General features: G+C 41.5%; 2 protein-coding genes across 4 annotated transcripts in view; both read right to left on the bottom strand.

Annotated features, from left to right (window-relative positions):
* The window catches only part of prkd2 (protein kinase D2), a 37,776-nt gene extending 34,446 nt beyond the window's left edge, over positions 1 to 3,330 (bottom strand). For both annotated transcript variants that reach the window (XM_044354054.1, XM_044354055.1), the window contains exon 1: positions 2,323 to 3,330. In XM_044354054.1, the coding sequence (XP_044209989.1) occupies positions 2,323 to 2,649 (327 nt within the window). In that variant the 5' untranslated portion in view covers positions 2,650 to 3,330. The remainder of the gene's footprint in view (positions 1 to 2,322) is intronic.
* A 2,811-nt stretch (positions 3,331 to 6,141) lies between these two features.
* On the bottom strand, positions 6,142 to 23,066 carry strn4 (striatin, calmodulin binding protein 4). Of its 2 annotated transcripts, none has more exons than XM_044353678.1 (18): positions 22,580 to 23,066; positions 15,572 to 15,675; positions 15,327 to 15,403; positions 15,084 to 15,162; positions 14,738 to 14,923; positions 13,648 to 13,825; positions 13,339 to 13,495; positions 12,698 to 12,793; positions 12,256 to 12,374; positions 11,974 to 12,149; positions 11,758 to 11,805; positions 11,533 to 11,654; positions 11,251 to 11,418; positions 11,021 to 11,161; positions 10,829 to 10,927; positions 10,651 to 10,737; positions 9,897 to 10,085; positions 6,142 to 9,352 (listed from the first exon to the last, which is right to left on the bottom strand). In XM_044353678.1, the coding sequence occupies exons 1-17, from the start codon at positions 22,886 to 22,888 to the stop codon at positions 9,916 to 9,918; spliced, it is 2,316 nt and encodes a 771-aa protein (XP_044209613.1). In that variant the 5' UTR covers positions 22,889 to 23,066; the 3' UTR covers positions 6,142 to 9,352; positions 9,897 to 9,915. The 2 variants fall into 2 exon arrangements, with proteins under 2 accessions (XP_044209613.1, XP_044209614.1); XM_044353679.1 differs by lacking the exon at positions 22,580 to 23,066 and adding an exon at positions 19,224 to 19,406.
* Positions 23,067 to 23,480: the final 414 nt, after the last annotated feature.

Raw genomic sequence — 23,480 nt, 5'->3', positions numbered from 1 at the left:
GATTGTAATGTACTTCAAATGCAAAGCTGTGAATCTCTGCTCTTGATTTATAAACTAATGATCCAACTGAGCAGGGGTTTTAGCAAGAAAAGGGATTATGTCCTCTCAAGTGAAAGGTTTTCACTATGAAGCAGCCACAGTGTTGAGTCAGAGAGGTAACTGGTTGGTCTAAATGCATTTCTGGACATTATGTGCTGCTTTTTTAAGAGCATTACAAAGGGGACCAGACAAGAAACCAGTGAGGGTTCCACTTTTTATGAATACAAAAAAGAAACCTCCCCTGCAATACAAAGATAAGTTGGATTAGTCTGAGAAAACACAAAGGAAGAAAAGAGGATGAAGGCAGGCAGAGGCATAACAGAGGAAAACAACAACTTTAACTTGTTCAAACCATACCTGTTCCCATCGTATAGAAACACAGTGGGAAGAACTGTCAAACTACAGATCCCCTCTGTCTCAGCTCTGCAGAGCAGTAAAGCGTGTTGTTATGATCCAGCATCAGATTCGAAGCACAGCTGAATTAGTCTTTCTCACCCAATTTACCCAACTACAGAACCACTTATATGAGGGAAGAGAACAAATATTGCTGTGCACAAAAACAGATTAGCAGAGTGGGTAAGCTGGCTTGAGGCAGCTACCAGTATTTCCTGGAAGATTCGCGATTGTGGAGTGTTTTACAAAGCTGCTGTGAGCAGGCTGTGGAAAATCTGCTAATCTAATCACCTGCCAGGCTAATTGGCAGATAAAAACACATGACTGGCTCAAACTACCACCTCAACGTAATGTTTTCTATTGTATGCATATAGTCTAAGTAGTATATAGTCATTATGAAAATTTCCTAACCCCAAACAGTTTAAATGTATCATTGCTGGCAGTTCTCAAATAAAGACCATATTTCCCATAACACTCACTACTTCCTGTTGCAAAGAGGATGTCACTACTTCTCCCCCCTCCTCAACCCTCTCAACCCTCTGTTTTGATGTTTTCTCTTGTGGTTTCATACAAAAGGTAAGAAGTTATTATTCCCATAAGTCTTTTACCCCTCCTGTACTTTTTTTTGTTTGTTTTGTAATGTGAACCAGCAGCATACAATGTTAAAACACAGTGAAGAGGCTGCAGATCCTTGTGCTAGAAATTCCAGATCAATTGTGATCATTACTTCATAAAGTTAAAACGCTGAATGCGACATTTTAAACATTTTAAATACAATTGTGTCTTGTGGACAAGTTCTAAATGTAATGTTGCTGCTGTGGACACAAATCTCAACTAACAAAAACAGTAAAAACATTGTCAATGTATTAAAAATTTAAAGCCAAGCAGTTAAAGGCCTTTAAAGATTGGGTAATACAAAGCTATAACTTAAAAAAGATCAGTGACGGCTAAAAGACAAAGAAAAAAGAAAGTAAGAAGATTGGCCTAATGTGACCTGTTCTTATGGCATGAAATGCAAAACATCAGATGTTGCAGAGAGGAGAAGTGAAAGGGGCCTTTTGCCATGGCAAAGGAAGGTCATAGGCAGAGAACTTTGCTGTTTACAGATAGAGGTATGCTGAGATTATATTAATGCTGATCACACTAGATCTGAAATCCAAGTTTGCTCATGCCTGTTCAATAACTGGCTTCACTCTTGCACTGATGTTAAACAGGGTTACGGAGCTCCTCAACAATTGATATTGATTTCCTTTTGTTAAACTGGATGTTGAGACATGTTTGTTTTTTATTACTAATACGGTGAAATGCAATAAAGTAAAATATCATGTAAAATACTACAATTATTGACCCTCATTTCCTATGTTTACACTGTTTCATATACAGCACGCAAGCAGCGTCGTGAGTGAACAGCTAGATGAAACTGAATGTGTCCTGGTTTCAAACAATCTAAGTCGATCAAACATCCCACTCCCAGTCTGCTGTGCTGGATATGGCATAACAAAGCCTAATTGAACATAGTGTTCTCTTCCAACAGTGTGAGGGGAAAAGGCTAATTGCTGTAATTAGAGCGGAGCAAAATTGTGACATTTTGTACTGTTCCTCAGAGTCTGTCACAGCTGTCTATTGAAACACTTTGTCTGCTTGCATGATTAAATTCTTTCATTTACCTATGAGAGTAGTGGAGTGTAAACAAAGTTTTTTTTTTTTGTGGGAGACACAAAACTAGAGAAGCTTACAACCCAAACTAGTCATCTAACACAGAGATATGTGAGTGTTGTATGAAGACCTTACACATAAACAGTTTTCCACCTGGAGAGAGCATACACCCAGTTTTACCTGGCGTGCCACCCTCTCCAGCTTGCACGCACACACCACACACACATTTCCTACCTTGGTGTCAACAATGGAGCAGGCAATTTGTTTCACATAAGCCAGGTCAGCAGTCTGAGGCATGAAGACAGATTCTCTTGTCAGGCCAATCTGGATGATGAAGGACACCCCCGCTGGAGAAGGAGGCACTGTGGGCATCACAGCCCCACCAGGAGCCTGCCCTGGTGTCAGGTCCATCACAGGAAAACCACCCTGAGCGGGCATAGAGGGCACAGTGATGGGTGTCCCCTGCTGCATCACAGCTGAGCCTGGCAGTGAGGAACCCCCCGGAGGAAAAAAGACCTGGGCCATGGGCCCTGAGGGCATACAGGGGCTAGCGTTTGCCATCCAGAGGTCCTGGCTGTTGACTGCCTGAAGCTCTCAACATACACACTCACAAACACACGCCCAGGTGCAGTCTCAGAAAACCCACGCTCATTCAAACTGTCTCAGGGGAGGAGAGAGGGGTACACACACTGAAACATACACACACACACACTGAGCAGAGTCCCGGTTCCTCTGTGTGCTGTGTCCACCCCCTCCCAGAGGATCAAGGAAGAAATCCTTATCCAGGAAGCGGTGGCTTTTCCTCCTTTCAGCCCTACTTTTGCGCTCTCTCGTTGTCAGACTTCTTTTATAGTCCAAGCATGACAAGCATAAGCAATGTGTGTGAGAGGACCCATAAAAGAAAGACACACTCCTACTGCTTTTCCTCCTCCACTTTCTTCCCTCATTCACCTCTCTCTTGTCCAAAGAAGTTGTTCTGCAGGGGAGAAAGTCCAAACTTGATTGTGAAACTCCCGGGCGTGGGAGAGAAGAAACAAAAACAATGCCAAAGTTTGTTGTGCTCTCCTCCAGGCTGAGTTACAAAATGGCCCCCTTCAACAGGAAACTGAGGAGAGCAAGAGACTGCACTCCTTTTACGAGTCTTGCCCTGTTTCAGTTTCAGCCCCAGTTCAGTATTTTTTGTGAAAAAAAAAAACAGACACAGAGAGCTGTCTGAGGGTACCTCCCTCTCCTCCTCCCTCCTGCCCTCTCTTCTATGATCTCACTCCTGCCAAGGAGGAAGTGAAATGACTGACACGGTTCAAAGCCAATAGACTTTCAAACAGCTTGGTGATGTCAAAGGCTGTTTAACTCCCTACTCCCAGGCTTCTCCCTCCTCCCTTTCCTCCTGCTCATTCCCTGCCTTGGTTTGGGGTTATTGGTCTTGTTTGCTCCCTCCCTGAGTTGCAGTAAGATCCTCTTACATTGCCTGAGGGGGCAGCTCTACGCTCAAAAGCCCTCCCATTTCTTCCTCATCTCCCCTCTCACTGCATTAGCCTCTTTCTGTCCTTCTGTGAAGCTATATTTCCTGCCTTGTTTTTCCTCTGCAACACCTTTTTTCTTTGCTTTTTTCAATCACACCACTCCCAAACTGCAAAAAGAAGATACCACCCATTGTAGAGTTGTTTTCATGCAAAGTTACTTGCAGCTCTCATTAAAACGGAAAAAGTTTCAAGGCTTGCAAGTTTCAAGGAGGGGTGGGACTCAGCATGTATGCTTAAAATTAGGCTTGGCTACCACAATCATCAGCATGACAGTGACTCACCAGTAATCTCATTTTACATATAGAAAACAAGCTGCCTCAACAAGGAAGATGAAAAATAATGACTTTATACCTTTCTGTGTGCCAGAATTTTCTACAATTGAACACAAAGAAAATTGAAATATTTGTTTTTGGCCCCAGAGAAGATAGAAGTCAGCTCTCATCTTGAATCCATGACACTAAAACCTACAAATAAAGCCAGAAATCTTGGTGTAGTTACAGACTCAGAAGTAAATTTCAGAAGCCACATTAAGACAATTACAAAATCAGCCACCTTAAAACTGAAACACATAGCAACAATTAAAGGATTTCTGTCTAAACAAGATACAGAAAAACTAGTTCATGCTTTCATTTTCAGCGGGCTAGACTAATGTAATGGTGTCTTCCCGTCTTAGTAAAACCTGCAGCTCATCCAGAATGCTGCTGTCAGAGCCCTCTCCAACACCAAGAAAATGGAGCACATTACACCAGTGCACAGTCAAAGGATAGATTTTAAAATCCTATTACTTGTCTATAAAGCATTAAATGTTCCCAGGCCTAATACATTTCTGATTTAATTGTACATTACAAAGCATCCAGACCCCTCAGGTCATCTGGGACAGGTTTACTCAGTTTTCCTAGGATCAAAACTAAGCAAGATGAGGCAAGTTTTAGTTTCTATGCTCCCCAACTGTGGAACAAGCTTTCTGATTACCTGACATCTGCTAAAACTGTCAGCTCATTGAAATCAGGGCTTAAAACATGATTGTTTACTGCGGCTTTCTAATAAATTATACATGTAACTTCTTTTTAGTCTTTAACCATTTATTTGCTAGTTTCTGCTTTTTGTTTGCAATTTTAATGTCCTCTTATTTTCAGTGTATTTCTACGTCCCTGTAAAGCACTTTGAATTGTCTTGTGTCTGAATGATGCTATATAAATAAACTTGCCTTGCCTTTTTTAAATACTTTCTTTAATCATGATAATCTCTTTTGAGGGTAATGCTGAAACTTACTACCAACATGTTTCTCATCATCTCTGACTCACTTTTTTCCCAGGGCAGTTATATCATACTACCCATCATCTCCAATTCATTAACACAAATTAACCACAGGCAACTGACTCTGCTGAAATTGTGCTGTGACAAGAGACCTCCAAAGTAATAACTCAGCCTTACTTTGCAAATAATGTTTGCTTTGTTTCTACTTTTCACCACAAGAGGGCAACGTTAAGTCTTATAATTGGACATGGACATTAAATAATGTTTTGGGTGGATTTTTTGCAATTTTACCAGGAAAATTGCTCTTATTAAAAATAGATGACATAATCAGTTAAATATGAATATAACAATCAGGTGTAGTGAGATTATATCACTGTATGCTCCATTAAGTGGGAAAGAAACTATCAAGATGTACTTTTGAAATAACCAAAACCTGGTATAACACATACCAGATATGTGTCAATGTAGGTTGAAAAATAAAACAATGTTGGTAATTTAAACAATCCTAAGATCAATGGTCAAAAAATACTTACTTGGTATCCATGTGTTTAAATTATACATTATTCATAAAGTGAACATTGCATGATGTAGTGGTTATTTTTGTGGGGAAAAATCCTCTAAAATATAGATAACTTACTTTACTTGAGTGCAGAGTCGGCCACAGGGCAGCACAGCTGAAGCTGGTAGGTTGGGTAAGTTATCATTGAATCCTTGATACAGCCAGACTTTCAGACAATTTCTCATTTACTAGTCGCAGTTATGAAATGTGATTTTGAATTGCATTGAAAAGGGGCACATCATAGCAAGTATGTATGTGTGATATTAAGCATAAAGGTTCATTCCTGACCTTGAAAAGAGCAGTTTGACAAAAATAACTTAAATAATTAATGTCAACTGACCAAACTCCATCTGCTAAGGAAGGTGAGATATTGTTGAAAGCTCTGTTCTGTTTTGTTTTGTACGGCTTTATGATGTCTTCTTTCGCTCTGGAGGAGCTCTGTCAAATTGAGAAAATAGCCCTGATTATTCCAGCTTTGGTTTGATACTAAATTATGAAAGCCTGTGCCGTTTAGCTGTCATTTAGGGTTTAACAAAAGATGCTACTGAGTTGCATTATAGTAAATGTAGGATCCTGCTTTTTTGGAGCTTGGCTTCATGGAAGTGAAATACTAAATTTGCTCGTGTGCTCCTTTAAAAGTAGTATTCTGAGGACTTTTTTTTTTTTTATCTCGGACTAGAAGGCAAGAAATACAACACAAAACACAACTCTCAATTCACTGTACAAAATCTTCATTTTTTGTTTTTTTCTTTCTTAATGACATACAACAGGGGACCCGTAAAACAAAAGGAGAAAGTCATTTGATACAAGCTAGAATGCAGTTCAAAAATATATAATAAAACAAAATTAATAAAAAGCAGGTCTCTTATCCCTTGTAGTTAGAGGAAATTGTTTGAATACAGCTTAATATGATGTACAAAATATCACACAGTGATAAATTGCTAATAAAAAAATAAAAACACAAAAAATGAGTCCTTTACCTTGGCCTCTGACTGGTAACAGATTTTTTTTTTGTTTGTTTTTCTTAATTTTTCAGGTTTTTTAATCATTTTGCTTTTTTACAAGTTATACATTGCCATTATCAATCACAAGCAATTTCTATGCCTAGCAAGGAAGAATGATTCACTTATGATACTACAGTATTCTTACATCTTAATAATCATATTCATAATCAAACAATGAAAAGAAATGCAAGAAAAAAAACAAGGAAATGATGGACATTTACAGCACGTAATGGCATCTCTAGTCATCATGTACAACCTCTGATTTGATTTCTTTCTTTTTTTGATGTGTCATACTGATTTGTCTCAGAGTGGGGACGTAGTAGCTCAGAGTGAAAAAAAGCATCAGTTGGCCATCAGTAACTCTCACTAGCAAATAACTGTGAGCCACAGCATGTCCCACGCTTACAGTTCCTCCAGATTAAATAAGTAATACCTGCAAAACATTATTTCTGCACCATGTCTGTAACCAGCGCATCCAATATCAGATGTCGTGGAGCAAAAAGTAGTTAAATGCGACAACAGGACGTTATGCCCAGCAGCAGTACAATAATGTGTTTCTACCTGGTTGCATGGTATCATCTAGTCTAATTCCAGACAGACAACAATCCTCCACCCTGTATGAGAAAAAACTCTGAATGCTAGTGCCCCCAGTGATTAGGAAAGGAGTGCTTACCTCTAGGCTACTTTGAACACCTCAATCTGACCTCTGACTCCTTGTATGACCCTGTAATCTTTAAAGAGGTGGAGGGTGCCCCTTAACCAACTGATTTAACACCAGATTTTATCAGTCTTCTCAAGGTAATAAGATAAAATTACCTGTCAAGTAACTGGAAGTCAGGTCAGCTGTTAAGGGACGACAATAAACATGTGTCCTACAGTTTCCACAATGTGGCACGCAAAGAAAGACGGGTGCAAGGTGTTTACAAAATTATAAATATACTCCTGCACTACTGTAGTCCATGACTTGCCACTCTTTTCTCTAAAGGAATCATGTTACCACTACAACTATCCAATGTCTGGGTTACGTTCAGAATAGCAGTTGCTGAGTCACATCTGATCCCCACACATCTTAGATCAATAGATTTTTTTTTTTCCTATCTGAAATGACAAAAGTGACTGAAATTAAAAAGAACTTAATTCTTTTTTTTCTCTCTCTCTATCTTCCTCCCCTGGAGCCACTTCTCCCAGCATGCCTCTTTGGACACATGAGGCCAGCTTCACACCGTTAGCTCTCCGGGTAACGTGCTACTGTGCAACTGATGCACGTCATATAACAAGAGGGAACCTCACCTGGACACACAACTGAAGGTGATGTCAAGCTTTTTTTTTAAGAAAAAAAAAAAAAAAAAAAAGCTTGAATAAATAACAACGAGCCAGGACCGAGCACCGCCTACAAACTGGTGCTGACTTGAAGATGAAATGAAAAAGCAGCTCTCTTCTGAGGAAGCTATTTCAGCCCAGGTGGCCCTCACTGTAATATAACTAAGATCAGCTCTGTACACTCCTCAAGCTTGAAACGATAAAGGCCGACATTATTCACATCCCTCTGATGAGAAACATACAACAGTGAGTGTTAATAATGAAATGTGACCACACAGTATCTCAGTACAAGTTCATGAAATGATTCAATGATGAAATGTCATTTAAAAAGTTGATTCACTCAATGTAGGTCTCTCTTCCTCACACTCACACACACACACGAAACAGGTCCCTGATTCTGACTCAAGACTAACAAGGTCTTTCATAGCACCGTGATTTAACTAGTGCATATACAAACACACGCGCACACACTCACACACACACACAGACACACACACTTTCTGTACAGTAAAAAGCAGCAAATGACACCATCGTCAAGCATCATTTGCTGAGAGCATACAGACTGGCCTCACACCCCTTCTGGTCTACAGACTGTAACTGTGCTCTCATGATATCTATCTTTAGCTAGTTAATGTGGTGTGAGAGCATCAGCCTGCAGAATCGAGTTCAAACTGTACATCTGTAGAAATGGATCATGATGATAATATTCCCTCCCATTTGTAGGAATATGTTTTATCTTGTACAGCAGAGTGACATTTAATGTCACGCACACACAAATAGAGGCAGAATCATGGGGACACGAAAATACTCAGACGTACATTGAGACTTGGCGAAAAAGTTGAAATTAAAGCTATTTGTTCAACACTGGTTAGCGTCTATCTAGTGCCTCCTCACACACGACTAGGTTTAACATTCTCCAACCTCCAAATACGACACCACACACACTCTCTATGGAGTCTTTGGAATGTAATACATTGATTTCCCGCTGCAGAGGTCGGTCAGGTGTTGCCTGCTGACACTGGGAACGCTTACTGTTTTAAGTCATGCCTACATACGTATGTTAGCCACAAGAAATTTAACATTTGTTAACCATTAAAAAAAGATCTCAAATGAAATGTGGTGGTGCATTTGTGCGTTGCGTGAGCTGTGCAGTGAGTGTTTCCTTGGTGGTTCTTCTTACAACACAAATTGCGTGAGTAGTGTCAGCAGTTCAAGCACACAAACACACACACACAGTGCTTTGTAACAATCACTGGCAGATTGAAAAAAAAAAAAAAAAAAACGCAGAACAGAATATTGTAGTGTAGAAAAAGTGTTACTCCAAACATGATTATTTGAAAACAGAGCAGCTAGGATTTTAAAGTTATAAAAAAGCGGTGTGATTAGTATTACAAGAAGTCACTGAGGCATCATAAAACGGTGAGGAATTGAGGGGAGGTGACGTCCTGTGGCAATGACCCAGCCAGTGGGGTGCAGGACAAGAGTGTGTGTGTGTGTGTGTGTTTGTGTGTGTGTGTGTGTGTGTGTGTGTGAGAGAGCGCAGGTGAAATTTGTCCACTGTAGTCTTCAGTCTCTTTTGGCCCGGTTGTGGTTGTGGGACTCTAAAGGCAGAAAAAGACAAACAACATTAGACTAACACCTGCGTGGAATTGCTCTTTTCACTAATGTAAAAGGCAAAAGACATTGTCTATCATGCAATTAAAAATATATCTAATGTGGGGATTTAAAAATAAACGAATCCTTGATCTAATCATAAACTGCAATAAGAAAAAACAAGGTTTTTTTTCTCCAATATACCAAGCTTCATACCCTTCAAAATATCATTTTAGAGAAATGTTTTTATAGTAAGGTGATCCAAAAAAGGAAGGAATTTAGGATTTCTAAATTGTCCAATTTAAGCCCAAGACTGTTCAAATATGATATTCAGTTAAAAATGGAGAATCAACCTTTTTACCCAAAAATAGGTCAAGATTAAATATTGTGTTTAGTTTTTTTTAAAGGGTATAATGGAGGAGAGTTGTGCAGCTTGTTCACTTGTATCAAAGCTCACACTCACTTGCACCTCTTTGTGTGCATTGCCAGATTTCAAAGTAACTGTAAACTCCAGCCCCTCTGTGCTTCACCCTTCTGTTTGTCCCTTCTCACCAGAATGACGGCAGTGCTGTCAGACAAAGATCTTGGCAAGTGCATCTGCGCCGGCGCTGGCGATGAAGGGCTGGGAAGAGTGGAAGGCCACGTCATGAATGGCCTCGTCGTGCTTCTTCCTGTGGGCCGTGATCTCCTGCACGCACGTCCTGTTGTCGAGCATCCATAGGCGCACTGAGCAGTCGTGACCTGCAGGGGGGCAAAAAAAAAAAAAAAAAAAAAAAAGCCACACCACGGTTATGAGGGGCAAAGATCACTATGTACTGCATTTGCTTTAGACTGCAATATTGGGCAATTAGGCATTATTAGGATCGTAAAAAGGGCTTCTGATTGCTTTATTATATCTAGAATTTGAACCTTCCTTTGTTTGGTTTGATTATGTTGAGTAGTATAAATGATAAATGTGCAGCTGATGTGGTGTGTGGTCTGCTTTTATAGTTTAAGCCCATAAAAAATGTTTCAATTGTGTTTTGTTAATTCCGTCTACTTGATTCTTTAAAATGGCAATTAACTATGAATCAGAGCCTAAGAAAATACCCACTGGTATACAAATTATAATTATTATAATAATAATGAAAAAGCTACAACAAAAGCAGCTGAACTGCAGGTCAGTGTGCAGAGAAGTGAGAATAAGATTTATAGTGTGTGGTATTTTGAATTCAGCCAACATTCTCCTTGTCCTCGGAGTACCCAAATTCTAAGAACTTCAGATCTCCATTGTTTAATTGAAATAATAAAGCTGAGTGGTACTCACTGCCAGAGATGAGGTAAGTGCCTTTGGGGTCTGTAGTAAGACAGGTGACCGCATCCAGGTGGGCCACCATTGAGTGGACAACTTTACCTGTAAAAACACACAAAACAAGCTTATTTAGATGTATTCACATCCCAGAAAAAGTAGAGAAACTGTACAGAGAACCTCCTCTTTCAGATACCTGTCTTGTTGTCTATGAAGCGGATGGTGCGGTTCTCGTGTGCAGTGATGGAGACGGGCTCAGATGGGTGGCTGACCACGCGGTTAATTAGTTCACTGCCTGCAAAGGTAGAAAAATAACTTATTTTAATGTCACATGTTTAATTTATTTATCTGCTCTTAGGTGATATTACTCACACGCACTACTACATACCGTCCTTGGTCTGTGTCTCTAGTGCTGTGACGCTCTGCTCTGTGTTGAGGTCGTAGAGCAGCGTCTCACCACCATCAAATGACACCACCACCTGGTTGGGATCAGAGGCCACAAAGGCCACCGAGGTGGGCGTGCCGTGCTCTGGGACAACGAGACAAGATAAAGATGTGTCATGTGTGTACAGTTACAGAGCCTGAATGCAAATGTACACACTCAACATGTGTGGCTACCTCTCTCCTTATTGAAGACAGACAAGCAGGGAGACGAGTTCTGGGGGTCCCAGAGGCGAATGGTGCCATCGGCTGAGCATGAGGCAAGACGATGGTGCACCGCAGAGTAAGTCAGACCCCACACGCTGTCCTCATGGCCTGCCAGCACACTGCTCTCAATGCCGGGATCTACATGAAGACACACACACAAACATCAAATATAAATAGAGATAAAGACAACTGGAAAATAGAATATCATTATTACTCACTGACAATAAAATAATATAGTTCAGACTGACTGACCATAGTTGTCGTAAGGATCCACGTTGAGGTCTGGCATCTTCCAACACCTGACAGTTCCATCCAGACCTCCGCTGTAGCAGGATTCTCCATCCTCACCCATTGTCAGTGACAGAACAGCACCACTACACAAAAAGACAAATGGATCAGAGATTACACTGTATCTGTGTATGTCAGTGACAGGTTTGAGCATTAGTTGTTTGTGTGTATGCTTCAGACTCAACTCACCTGTGCGCTCTAAATGTGTAGATGGGCTCAACATCTAACGCTGCGTTCCTGTGGAGGAACACAATCTTTTAAATTTGCTGCTTAGCTTTACGTCTTTGCTTCTATCTCACGTTCACATCTGCACTACTGCTGTTTGTAAAGCGTTTGGAGTTGCATGTTATGCATATACAATAAATTAAGTCCTTGTTTTTCCATTTCCTTCAAGGTGATTCTTACTTTTTGGAGTGCATGGCCTTGTTGAGGTTCCACAGTTTTAGTGTTCCATCCTCTGAGGCTGTGAGCAGCACCGCTTGGCTGGGGTGAAAGGTCAATGCGCGGATGGCGTCGAAGTGGCTGCGTAGTGTGAATCGAGGGTTCCATGTCTTCTTAAACTCCTCCCTGTTATCCTGCATCTGACAGCACACACATTTACAAAGATCACACATCCGACATATTCTGAGTGTGCTCATGAAGGTTGAGTTATATCCTGTGTACTGAAGTGAAAAAAAGTGTAATTACATCCATGGAGAGATCGTTGTCGTTGGCAACAGTGAGATCAGCCAATTCACCCAGGTTCATGTCTCCTCCTCCAACGGCATCCATAATGAAGACATCAGAGGAGAAACCCAGGGCGCCACCTGCAGGTTTGGAGGCGGAAAAGCACAAGAGTCACTTCTGCAATTTCACAAAACGTCACAGCTCCTATAAATACAAGCTGGGATAACAGTAAAATATAGCAATGAATCTTAGATCTCCATGGCAAAAGTCCATGCAACCTGTTTCCTTACTCCCACACTGTGTACCAGAGGAAACGTTTATAGTTGTGTACCCCCGCACGCTTTTAAACAAGACTGCATCTAAATTTGAGATTTAATGTCTAAGCTACAATCATGTGTGGGATTCAAGGGAGACAGTGCAGAGTCTGGTTTTCTATGGGGCATATTTGGTTGGGAAGTCTTACCTTCCCCGGAGCGAGCCTGTCCCGATACAGAGGGGGGCGGGATAGGTTTAGGGGGGAAGTCCGACATCATGCCTTGTAACTTGTTCCTGCGGTTCTCTGAACCCGGCAAGAGGAAAGAGACACAACACATCCAGTCATGCAGAGAGGTGGAGGAAGGGCGGAGAGGCCAACAGATGGACAAATGAGACAGACAAATGTAGAAAGTGGCAAAAAGATAGACTTCACTCTTAATACATGACACACAGAACTTTAAAAGACTCTTTTTGTGAGAGGATGAAATCAATAAAAGTGCAGGACTACAGTGTAAATATGACTCAAAGAATGAAATGTGGACATATAAAAAGAGAAGGCAGCATGCGTGATAACCTTTGAAATGACCCCGGACCACAGAGAATATGTCTACAGATAGAGATGACAGCTACACAACGCTAAAGAGTCACAGACTGACAAGCTCGTGAAACAGGACAGAGAGACAGGTGGTTGGGAAAAGAGGTTGGTTTTATTGACAAGAAGAGATGCCAAGACACAATGAGAAGTAAAAGATAAAAAGGTGAGCAAGGGGGGCAGGAAAAGACAGATACACTGGTGGCAGTGATTCTGGCAGTGCTGGTGCTGATGGTGTTGCTATGGCAACAGCGTACCTAACTCCCGTCCGTCCCCAGAGATCCGGGCCTCTCCCGCCCCCTCCCCATCCTCCCCCGAGCCCAGGAAGTCAAATTCACTGAGGGCATCTTCTGAGTCATCTTCATCCTCCTCGTCCTCGGGGTCCAGGTCTGTGGTCATAGGCTCTGAACCCATCTGGACACAGAGCGACAGAGAGAAACACAGACACAGAGAAAAGCAAGGTTACTTTCAGAGGTCATAACTATAAATCAGTGTGTTGATTGACAAACATTTTGTCAATCAATCTTTATTTTCTTCCTGATTTCATGTCGAATCATCAATCGCACCTTTACACGAGACTTCTTGTTCTTTCGAGGTCCATCGATGCAGTCGGTGGCCATGCCTTGGAAGTCATCTTCTTCGTCGCTGTCGTCTTCATCATCATCCTCGCAGCCATGCAGGAAGGGAATCTTATCGAGCACTGAGCCACCCAAACGTTCCTTAGAGCTTTCCTTGCCCGCATTCCTACAAATAGACACATACTTTAGTTTCTCCAGTCCACATTAAAGTATAAGGACAAAAAGTTTATTTAGGACACCTTATAGTGTGAGGCAGCATGACCTGAATTATACTATTTGTTGATATATTCTTAAAATTTTGGCATTAAAAATCTACATTACATTATAGCCATGGTTTTGGTAATGTTATCTGAATACATTTTTACAAGTACAAGAACTCTATTAAAAATTTAGATAACTTTAACAACTTGTAAATCTAACAGAAGGTTTCATCATCCAGTTTTATGACTTTTCTACAGGAAATACACATATAATTTTGATAAAACTACCCAAAGGTTACTATATTTCTACTCTCAGGTTTCATCTTCAGGTGGCAATATGATGTATGTTTCCAATAACAGGCACGTAAACATGCTTCCAAATATAGATTTCACTATTTTTGAAATCTTACCATGTCGACATGATGGAGGATGCCCTCCGTTTTACACATCTTTTCTGCATCTTGTTCTGTTGGCTATTGAGATTAGGATGTGCTATTGTTTCACTGTCTTCACATTTCTGCTTGTACAGACAAATGCACATGGCTGCAACTCACAAAGCAGCCTCGCCCAGGAATGTTCAGCAATGATGTTATTAATGATCAAAAGCTGAGTGGTAAAATTCTATGGGTGTACTATTGTTTACAAAGGTACACCTTTAATACGCCATTTTCAAATTCCCCACAAAATACTGATAATAAAATCAAGGTACGTCAATCTTTTGTTTCTCCCACAGACAGTGACATGTTTTTTCTTGTGCTGCACAACATGGGTGTTGGCTGTGTCATCACTTCCTTTCTGTGGAGTAACAGTATTTGTGCATGTGTGTGTGTGTGTGTCAGAGAGAGAGAGAGAGAGAGCATCTGATTGCACAGTCTCACCTCTTGATTTGTTCCTCTATCTGTCTGACCAACAAGGACTCTCCACCTGCCCGGGGCTCAGGCTCAGGGGAGGCTTCAGATGGTGGAGGCCCGTTGGACTCGGGGCTGCTCCGCCCGAGCAGAGAGCGCACACGCTTTGAACGCATGTCCAGGATGGTGTCTGAATAGCCCACTTCCTCAAGATATCTACATTCACAGGGAAATGCACATAAATAAATATGCACCCATATAAATTGCTCCTTCTAGTTGATTACATTTTTAATACCAATGATAAGCAATTTTAATACTGATAGAGCACATTAGTATGGCACTGAGATAAAAGGAGCTGATGACGGAGGAGGCTTACTTGCGTAGTAGCTGACGTCCCTCCTTCCAGGACATCTGATTGGCTGGCTCAGAGTCTGACTCAGCGGGCCCATTGGGAACTAAAGAAAATAAGATTGGTCAATAGTAATGCAACAGCAAGGCATGAGCAGAAAAGGTAAAAAACTTGCTCTAACAGTACAGCCACAGGAAAAAATCCAACAGCAGTAATTCTACATTATTTCCAAATAGCAGGGAGTATAAGGGGCTTGGGTGAACAACATACGTTGCTCTGCCTCTGTCTCTGGTTTCTTGTCTCCTGGACTCTGGTCGTTTCCTGTCTTCAGCTTTTGGTGCTTAGACCTGCAATCCCACAACAGACCACACGAGGGAACCATTATAGGCAAATACAAGAGAAATCTTTGACTATCAAATCAATATTCCTAAAGCATGTAAAACATTAGGCTGAATGGATAACAGACATAAGGAGACAGAGACAGAAGGAGGTAATTTCCTGGCGTTTTGTCTTACCTCTCTTGTTTTAGGGCGTACTCCAGCATTTTGATCCGCCTTACCAGGTCCTGTTTCATATTCTCCTGCCCTTTCCTCTCACCCTGTAGGAACGCCACCTGAGCCTGAAAACACACACACATACAAATGGTAAGCAACACACAAAGTACTTTCAGAAAGGCATACCGGAACCACTCAGCCATATATGTTCGCCAAATCAATTTACACTGACACCCTAACTGCAGTGGAATGGATTTTAAAAAAAGCGTGCTGTCTCAATTAAGGCAAGTGAGTAAAGCATTTGATATCAACAGACATCACAAGCAGAGACCGTGAACGCAAAGGAGAAAAGTCTGATGTGACAAGCATAACAAACATGACTTCCGAGAACCCAGAGGAATACATGTAAGTAGAGGGTTGTGGAACAGGGCTCTTATTTTTAACTTCTCCTAACCAAGGCCTCACTGTGCATCTGCAGAAGAGGAAAAACAAGACACGGACCGGCCAAATTCAAATACCTACATTTAAGACACATCCTTCCTTTACGTGCTTCCTCTCTCATTTTCCATCCGTTTCCTTCCTCACTGAACTGATAGAATTTTGAACCTTGAGAAAGAACAGCCCCTTCATTGATTTGTCAAACAATTAAAGGGTTTTGTAGGAAGAAAAAAAAAAAGTGATAATGAGAGATCGCAGAGTGACAACACTGTCAGGTTTTGATGAGGACTATCTTTAGGCAACGTCTTCCCCTGGGTAAGCCATCTTATGGTAAGACTTGTCTTGACAGAGACATGAAAAGGCTGTGGGACTAGATGAAAAATTTACAGCACTCATATTTACAACAAAGGCTTAAAGCATCTGTGTTTTACACAAGATGATGCTTCACAGTGGGCAGTTTTGGGGCAAAACAGTGGTCCACACATGGCAACAAACATCCTGCCCTCTACTGGATGGAGGAAAAAATGCCCCAGTAAAAAAAATAAAAATAAAAAAACATTAATTCAAGTTAGAAGTAAAATAATGTGGCTTATCCCCATTTAGGCAACTCTCATGGTTTGCATGCAGGTGACTGCAGGCATAACAGTTCTGTATTTTCACTCTCTCCCTCTCTTTCTCTCTCTGTGCCAAGTGGTGCTGGAGCATTAATACTGCTTGTTTTACAGTCCATTTCTCCTCTGCACACCCTGTCTGTGTCCACAAGTCTGCCCCCACACGCATACGCAGTTCTGTAAAACTAGAACAGTCTAAAAACACTATCTCATGGGGCAGGCACTCGGTCTACTTGAGAGGGTAGTCAATCACCCAGGAAAGCGCACACACATAGACACAGTCACGTAACCAGCTAGGAGGGCTGGTGGATAATCTGCCAAGCAAACCTTGCTGCTGCTGCTGCTGAGTAATCCTGATTAATGCAATGTGATTTTATACGCTTATCTGAGAATTTTGGAGATAATTGTTCAAGCGAGCATGTCAACACTGCAAGCTTGATCTAAGGTTGTGAAATACAGATAACTTTATATAGTTTATACTTGGCATAACCAATGAGGAGCAGTTTAGTTCTTGCAGATGATATAAGAACCTTAAAATAAGTAAAATAACTAAATAATTAACTGAGTTTATGTGTAAGGAGCACTGAAAGGATGGGTAGAAAAGTACTGAATTCATTTAACAAGTTAGGAAGACTAGTGAAACAGTAGAAAATTGGCTTGCTCTTGAATAAATAACAATGCAACTATATATAATTTGGTTGATTAAAGTAGCTGACATAAAGTTAGTCGCAACCGCTGCTAAGCTAAGCTAACCATCTCCAGCTGCACACAAGTAGCAATTGTGAAGTTGTAGCTTAGTTTTGTAATGGCGGAGACAATACTGTGTTTGTACATTTCAAACAAGCTGAAACACTTGTTCCAGTCTGACATGATCAAATGTGAACATGCTAAAATACAGCACAGCAGTGTCATAGTGTGCATTCAGATATCAGAAAACAGCAAGTACATTATATACTGGCTTATATAAATGGTTGAAAAACAGATGGAACACAGATAAAAATGAAAAAAACACACATTTTCAGAACTAAATAGCTACATTATCTTATATCAATATGTGTAACATTCAAGCTTGACCTTGCCTCCACAATAATGATGATAAAATGTGAACTGTTCTGATACAGTGGTCTGCTGAGGGTCAAGAAGAGGACATAAACTTGGGTAAAACCAATCATATTCAAAAGAGGGGCAAAGGTGGACTATGAGGTCTTCTGCACATGATCGAACAAATCTTTAACACAATGTACTGACCAAATTAACAGCATGTCACAGTATTATGAATAGTGATGGGGACTCTTAAAAAAGTTTAAAAAAGCCAAATAAACTCAACAGTCAGTGACTACAAATCTTTTTACTGAACCAAAGACATTTATTTGACCCAGCAAAGTGCTTTGTAATTTCCACCTCCAAGTGGAATGTGTCTACTAACTTCACCCTTAAGGGGCAGGGCACGCACTTCTACTCCTACTCACACACAGACGAGCTACAACCTGCTCACACAAACAGATAACCATCACACCCCTGTGTGCCAGTGTCATGCTGTGTTGCTAGACGGACAGGTTCCCACTGGTGTCTGAAACCTCGAATCTCTGACACGGCTATGTCAGCTAAGAGAGAAGCAAGGCTGCATGCATACACACACAAATATCCACATGACAATGGGAACACACTGTGTTTGTTGCTCTAGGTCATTTCTAGTCAGATATTTACCCTTTCTTTGGTTCTAACCTTGTTTTACTTGTTCCTCCTTTCTACACTATTTCTTTTTGGAAGTGGTAGGGTTAAGGGTTCAAATGGTAAAATATGATGTTTGAGTACATTAATAACCAAAGCACACAATGGTTTTCTTAGGAGCAAGAACAAATGTAGCTCTGAATCTATCAGCTGGTGGGACATCCTTACACTAAAAGCTCTATGAAGGTGTATACAAGACTTTTCCAGAGTCAGACTGGCCATCACGAGCACTGGGAGAAATCCTGGTGGGACGGTTGCTATGTGGGCCGCTTGAGCACTATGTGGGCTGCTTCAGCAGCCCATTATACAAAAACAAGAGCGAGAGAGATGCATCCCCAAGAGTGAATGCCCCACCCCCCCAGTCTGTGTGTTAAAAAGTCCAGGGATGTTTTTTTGTCCCTGTCCGACCCTGGACATTTCTGAGTACACTGCGTTTCATCAGACTACAGCAATGAGATGAGGAGACGTCACATTTGTACTGTTTTCAGCTTCTGTTGATCTTTGTTATTCTGCCCTTTCCCTGGTTCAGATTGGGACGTGCTTGTTTTTACTCATGTGTGGGATCTGGGCTGGCAAAAGTGAGACTGGGCGGTCCATTCATCAGCTAAAAGAGAGTATGTGTTCTTATTGAGAGACTGATACTTACGAAGGGCAACAATAGATGAGATGCCTCTAACAGTTCCCAAAATACATCACTAGAAAAATCACACCTCAGTAAAATATCATTCATAATTAAAACCAGCCTAAGTTGAGGAGTGACAAAGGGAATTATGTTGGTCTTTGAGTGTCACTTAATACAGCCCTGCTAACAATGACTCTGCGGCTATTTTCTTTGTATTATGTTGGTAAACTAACAAAGCCTAAAGTACAAAGAAACCTTGTTGCAAGCAAACCTGTTGTGCCATCTGATCTCTCCTTCCTGTGGGTGGATTTCCCTCCATGTGGCCTACCGCTGCTGACCTTTCCAGAGTTTGTTGAAGCATGGAGAGCTGACACATTTAGCCTTCTACGTTAGTCTCTCTCTGCTAGCTGCAGAACAGGGTCAAGGGCAGCTTTCCTCCTCTGCTGGCCACCCTCCATCTCCTCATCCCTTCATACCCGAGATAGAATCCATGAGCCAACAAGTAGAGCAATGAACTTTTCTGGGACAGGGTGCTTTGATGGAGTGTGTTTGAGTGTGTTGAGTGTGTGTGTGTGTGTCTGTGTGTAGCATTTAGTCCCACATAAGAGTTGGGCTTGCTGCGCAAGTTAGAAAAGAAGATGCTTGATAAGCATGAGGAAGAAAAAAGAATTGTATGTCATGAATGTGTTTAAATGAAAGAGGAAAACTCTAATTGTGAGCTTTTCAAGATTCAGAGGAATGAAGCTGAGAGACACAACAACAAAAAGAAAATGGTCTATAGAAAAGTAGAAAGAAAAAGATAAAATACTTAAAAAACACTTAATACCAGCAGCACTGTAAGTCTGCGTGGGTGGGAGGCACGCACTGTAATAATGCATTACATATGGATGTCATATGTGTGTCATGGCTGAGAGCGCAAAGCTATTAATTAGAGATGTGTACCCAGGGGCCCTCTGAGCCACAGGAAGTGATGTCATCTGGGTCACCAGTAATCTATTCTACACAACTACTGACACTGTTAATAAAATTAAATAGCTTAAAATGAAAATAATACAAAGAGGGGCAGGTAGAGGTCTGCCCTGTTCCCTGTGGAGTAAGTATAGTGACTTGGTCTGTTTGTCTATTAAATTTTAATGAAGATCAGGCAAAAACAAGCTAATGACAACACGGCTGATGAAAGACAGTACAGCACTGGTGCAAGTTGATGAAATACAAAGGGAAAAGCTTCTTGTGTGTCTGAAGGAGAGAAGTACAAGGCCACTGCCACCTGTCCCCTGTGCTGCTGCCCAGTGGTCATGCTGGGACGTCCCACCTGACCCTGAGCAGGGAGGGCCTTCATTCCTGGCCTGTCACTGGAGACACAGCACCACAGGTGGCTTTTCACACCGAAAACACATTCACAGCCAGCACATGTGTGACATGCTAGGCTACAATCATGGACATTCCAACAAAATGTCACACAGTTATACGATGGTAGTGTTAGCTCCCTGTCAAATATTGGTGCCAATGATGTCTAAGATTTTGCGAGTAGCTCTCATAACTAGCTTTAAAAGTCGTGGATGCTTTAAATGTCATGTGTAGTTGACATGTGAGCAGACACATGTACAGAATGCTGTTAACGGTACAGGACATGGCTTGGGGCCATGCTAACCGGCATGTTGAGAGCTCTGTGAGCATGCTGGCAACAAAAGCCAGAGGGCTGTGGCCTGTGGGTGTTTAAATGTAAGCTAGGTCATTTTTTTCAGTCTGGCACTCCAGTGATCCTCTCTTTCTCTCAGTACAGGACGTGGTGCTAATTGTACCCGTGAAACCAGACCATGTGCAACAACTACGCACACACAAAACAAAGTTCCACACCGAGCTCTAATGGCATGTTGGACATGGCGTTGGCCTGTTTCTGACTTCCACTCCCACTCCTCTATACATGCGCCCATAAAAGCAGCGAGCACAGCCACTTTGTTATTGTTCATCCATATTTTATGACGCTCCTATTTATAACTGCATAGGTTTGAATTGAAGGGAAAGTGAGAGGCAGAGTGACAGAGGAGAGGCAATGATATGTTTTTTTCTGTGGTTTTGTCAAACTGGTGAACTCCATAAGATAGGTCATAGGCTTAATTACAAGCAAACTGTGGTCACAAGAGGAAGACCACATATGGATTTAGGAATGAAGAGATGAACCATACTTCAACCCAAACGCAGAGCGAAAACATCTTCGTATGTGTGTATGTTTTTCTAACCTTTTCTTAATCCTGGAACAATCTGATGAGTAAGCACAATCCTGTCTAGCAATGTTCTGCCTCACACAGTTGCACACATGCATGCAAGAGAGTTGCACAGTGCAACCTCTGTCTTCTGTTGAATAACTGGGGCTATTAGGGGATTCATGCCTTGCTCAAGGACTTTTCTATGGCAGTTACACACACGTTCACAAAGGGTTTTCTTGCTATTTCACAGATTCTGATAATGGTCCGTCATGGACAGTCAAAAAAGTGTGAATGATGCTTAAAAATACAACTTCGTAACATATCATCAGTCAACTTCATGTACCACACCACTGACTAATCCATCTGTGGGACAAACCCTCAATCAAAACACCAACATTTTGATTTCCTGACAAACACACATTTGACTATAGACCACTATCTGTCAAGATTATGTACTAATGAATTCCATTGGACGGGATTTTAGCTGTAATGTGATGTGATTCAGTGCAAAAACTTCTGTCTGCGGTGTGCATGAAGAGAGTGCAACCTACCTTCAAAGGTCACCCTGATCACGTTCTCACATTGTGCCAATTGTTTTGTGAATAAAATAACAGTAACATCAAACTAATTTTAATTTTAGTTTGGAATCTCCTCAAGTGAGCACCCCGGTTTTGACAACTGAGGGCACCAATTGCTGACACTTCTCAGATGTAGTGATTTCAAAGGGAACTCACAGCTGTGTGTCTGACACTGCCATCATCTTCTAGCCACGACAGCACAGCCACAGATTACTTATGATTTGTCCCTATGGGGTATGGAAACTGGATAATTGTATATTAACAAACTATGTTTCCAGGTAAGCCATAAATACAGTCCACCTTGAAAGGAATCTGGTTCAGGCATGTCTTTGATATGTACCTACATTGATATCAGACAGACACTGCAAGGTAGCCACACCTCAACTCTGTTTACCTACCTTTTTTATTTGTATGATAACTTGCTTGCTTTTGCAAGATATCATAAACCTTTATCATCTAATTCCATGGTATGTATATCACTGAATGGATTGTAATTGATTGTGGATAATGGCTATTTACAAACGAAAAGACGTACATTAATAGTTACTGAAAATACTGTTTATTTTATGTTTATAAGCTACTGGTGGTTGTTTGGCTTTTGGTGATCAGCACCTGGAGGTCATACAGCTCCTATATTTGAATTGATTGTCTAGTAATAATAGACCCTGGTCAGTACAATATGATATGGTGTAACGTTAGCCCGTTAGCATTTTGTCATTCTGAATCTGATAGACTACAGGGCACTGTCACAAAGCACCACTAAAGAAGCTACTACAATGTCCGTCCTGGCCTTTATCCGGCGTTAGCGTTGCAAACGCAGGCTAAATAATAAACACATTTACCCTGAGTTCGTCTCTCTCAGCCTCCCAGCGGTATTTCTCGGCCTGGAAACGTCCCCACTCGTACTGGATGAAGTGCAGGATCCCAGGAAGCGTCATACCCGAGTCCCCGTCCTGTAGCTCCCGAGACTGCGACGATCCGGGCATGGCCCCGGCTGCTGCTGCTGCCGCCGCTGCTGCCATCGGCCCGGTCGCCGCAGCTGATATCGACTGGCCCGGTGCTGCTTTGGGCCCGTTTGGGTTGCGCCCCGCTCCGCTGCTGCCGCCTCCGGAGTTCGGGTTTGGTCCTCCGCCGGATCTGTCCGCCTCCATTTTAACCGTTCAACCTTTCGCCAGGATAAGAAGATGGAAACGGGCAGAGTGTACGAACAATAATAATAATAAAAAAAGTACCCCGTTCCCTTCTTCCAGCCCAGGAGCACTTCACTATAACCTACCCTCCTTTCTTCCTTTTCTCACGCGCACAGAGCAAAATTACTATTCAGTTGGTAAAATACTACACTTCCGCTTTCAAACCTTCAAGACAAAACGCCGTCAAAATCATTATTTCTAACAGCGTGGCCTCATTAAGCAGAACATAACATAAACTTATTGCAGCAACACAAAAATACGGCTATTAAATGGCTATCGGACAAAACCGGTGGTGGAAGGTAACTAAGTACATTTGCTCAAATACTGTACTTGAATACAAGTACTTGTACTTTACTTGAGTATTTCTATTTGATGCTACTTTATACTTCCACTCCACTACATTTCAGAGGGAAATATTGTACTTTCTACTCCTCTACTACTCTACTACATTTATTTGACATCTTTAAGCTCCTAACCATTTTTCTCCTTGTCATGTTTCAGATGTAGTTGTAAGCAGTCCCACTAAAGAGACGTTTCATCCTCACGTGGTTTC

The sequence above is a fragment of the Thunnus albacares genome, chromosome 6, assembly GCF_914725855.1.
Source record: "Thunnus albacares chromosome 6, fThuAlb1.1, whole genome shotgun sequence".
NCBI classification, from domain to species: domain Eukaryota; kingdom Metazoa; phylum Chordata; class Actinopteri; order Scombriformes; family Scombridae; genus Thunnus; species Thunnus albacares.
The sequence above is the reverse complement of the archived record's forward strand: the minus strand, read 5'-3'. Positions and strand labels throughout refer to the sequence as shown.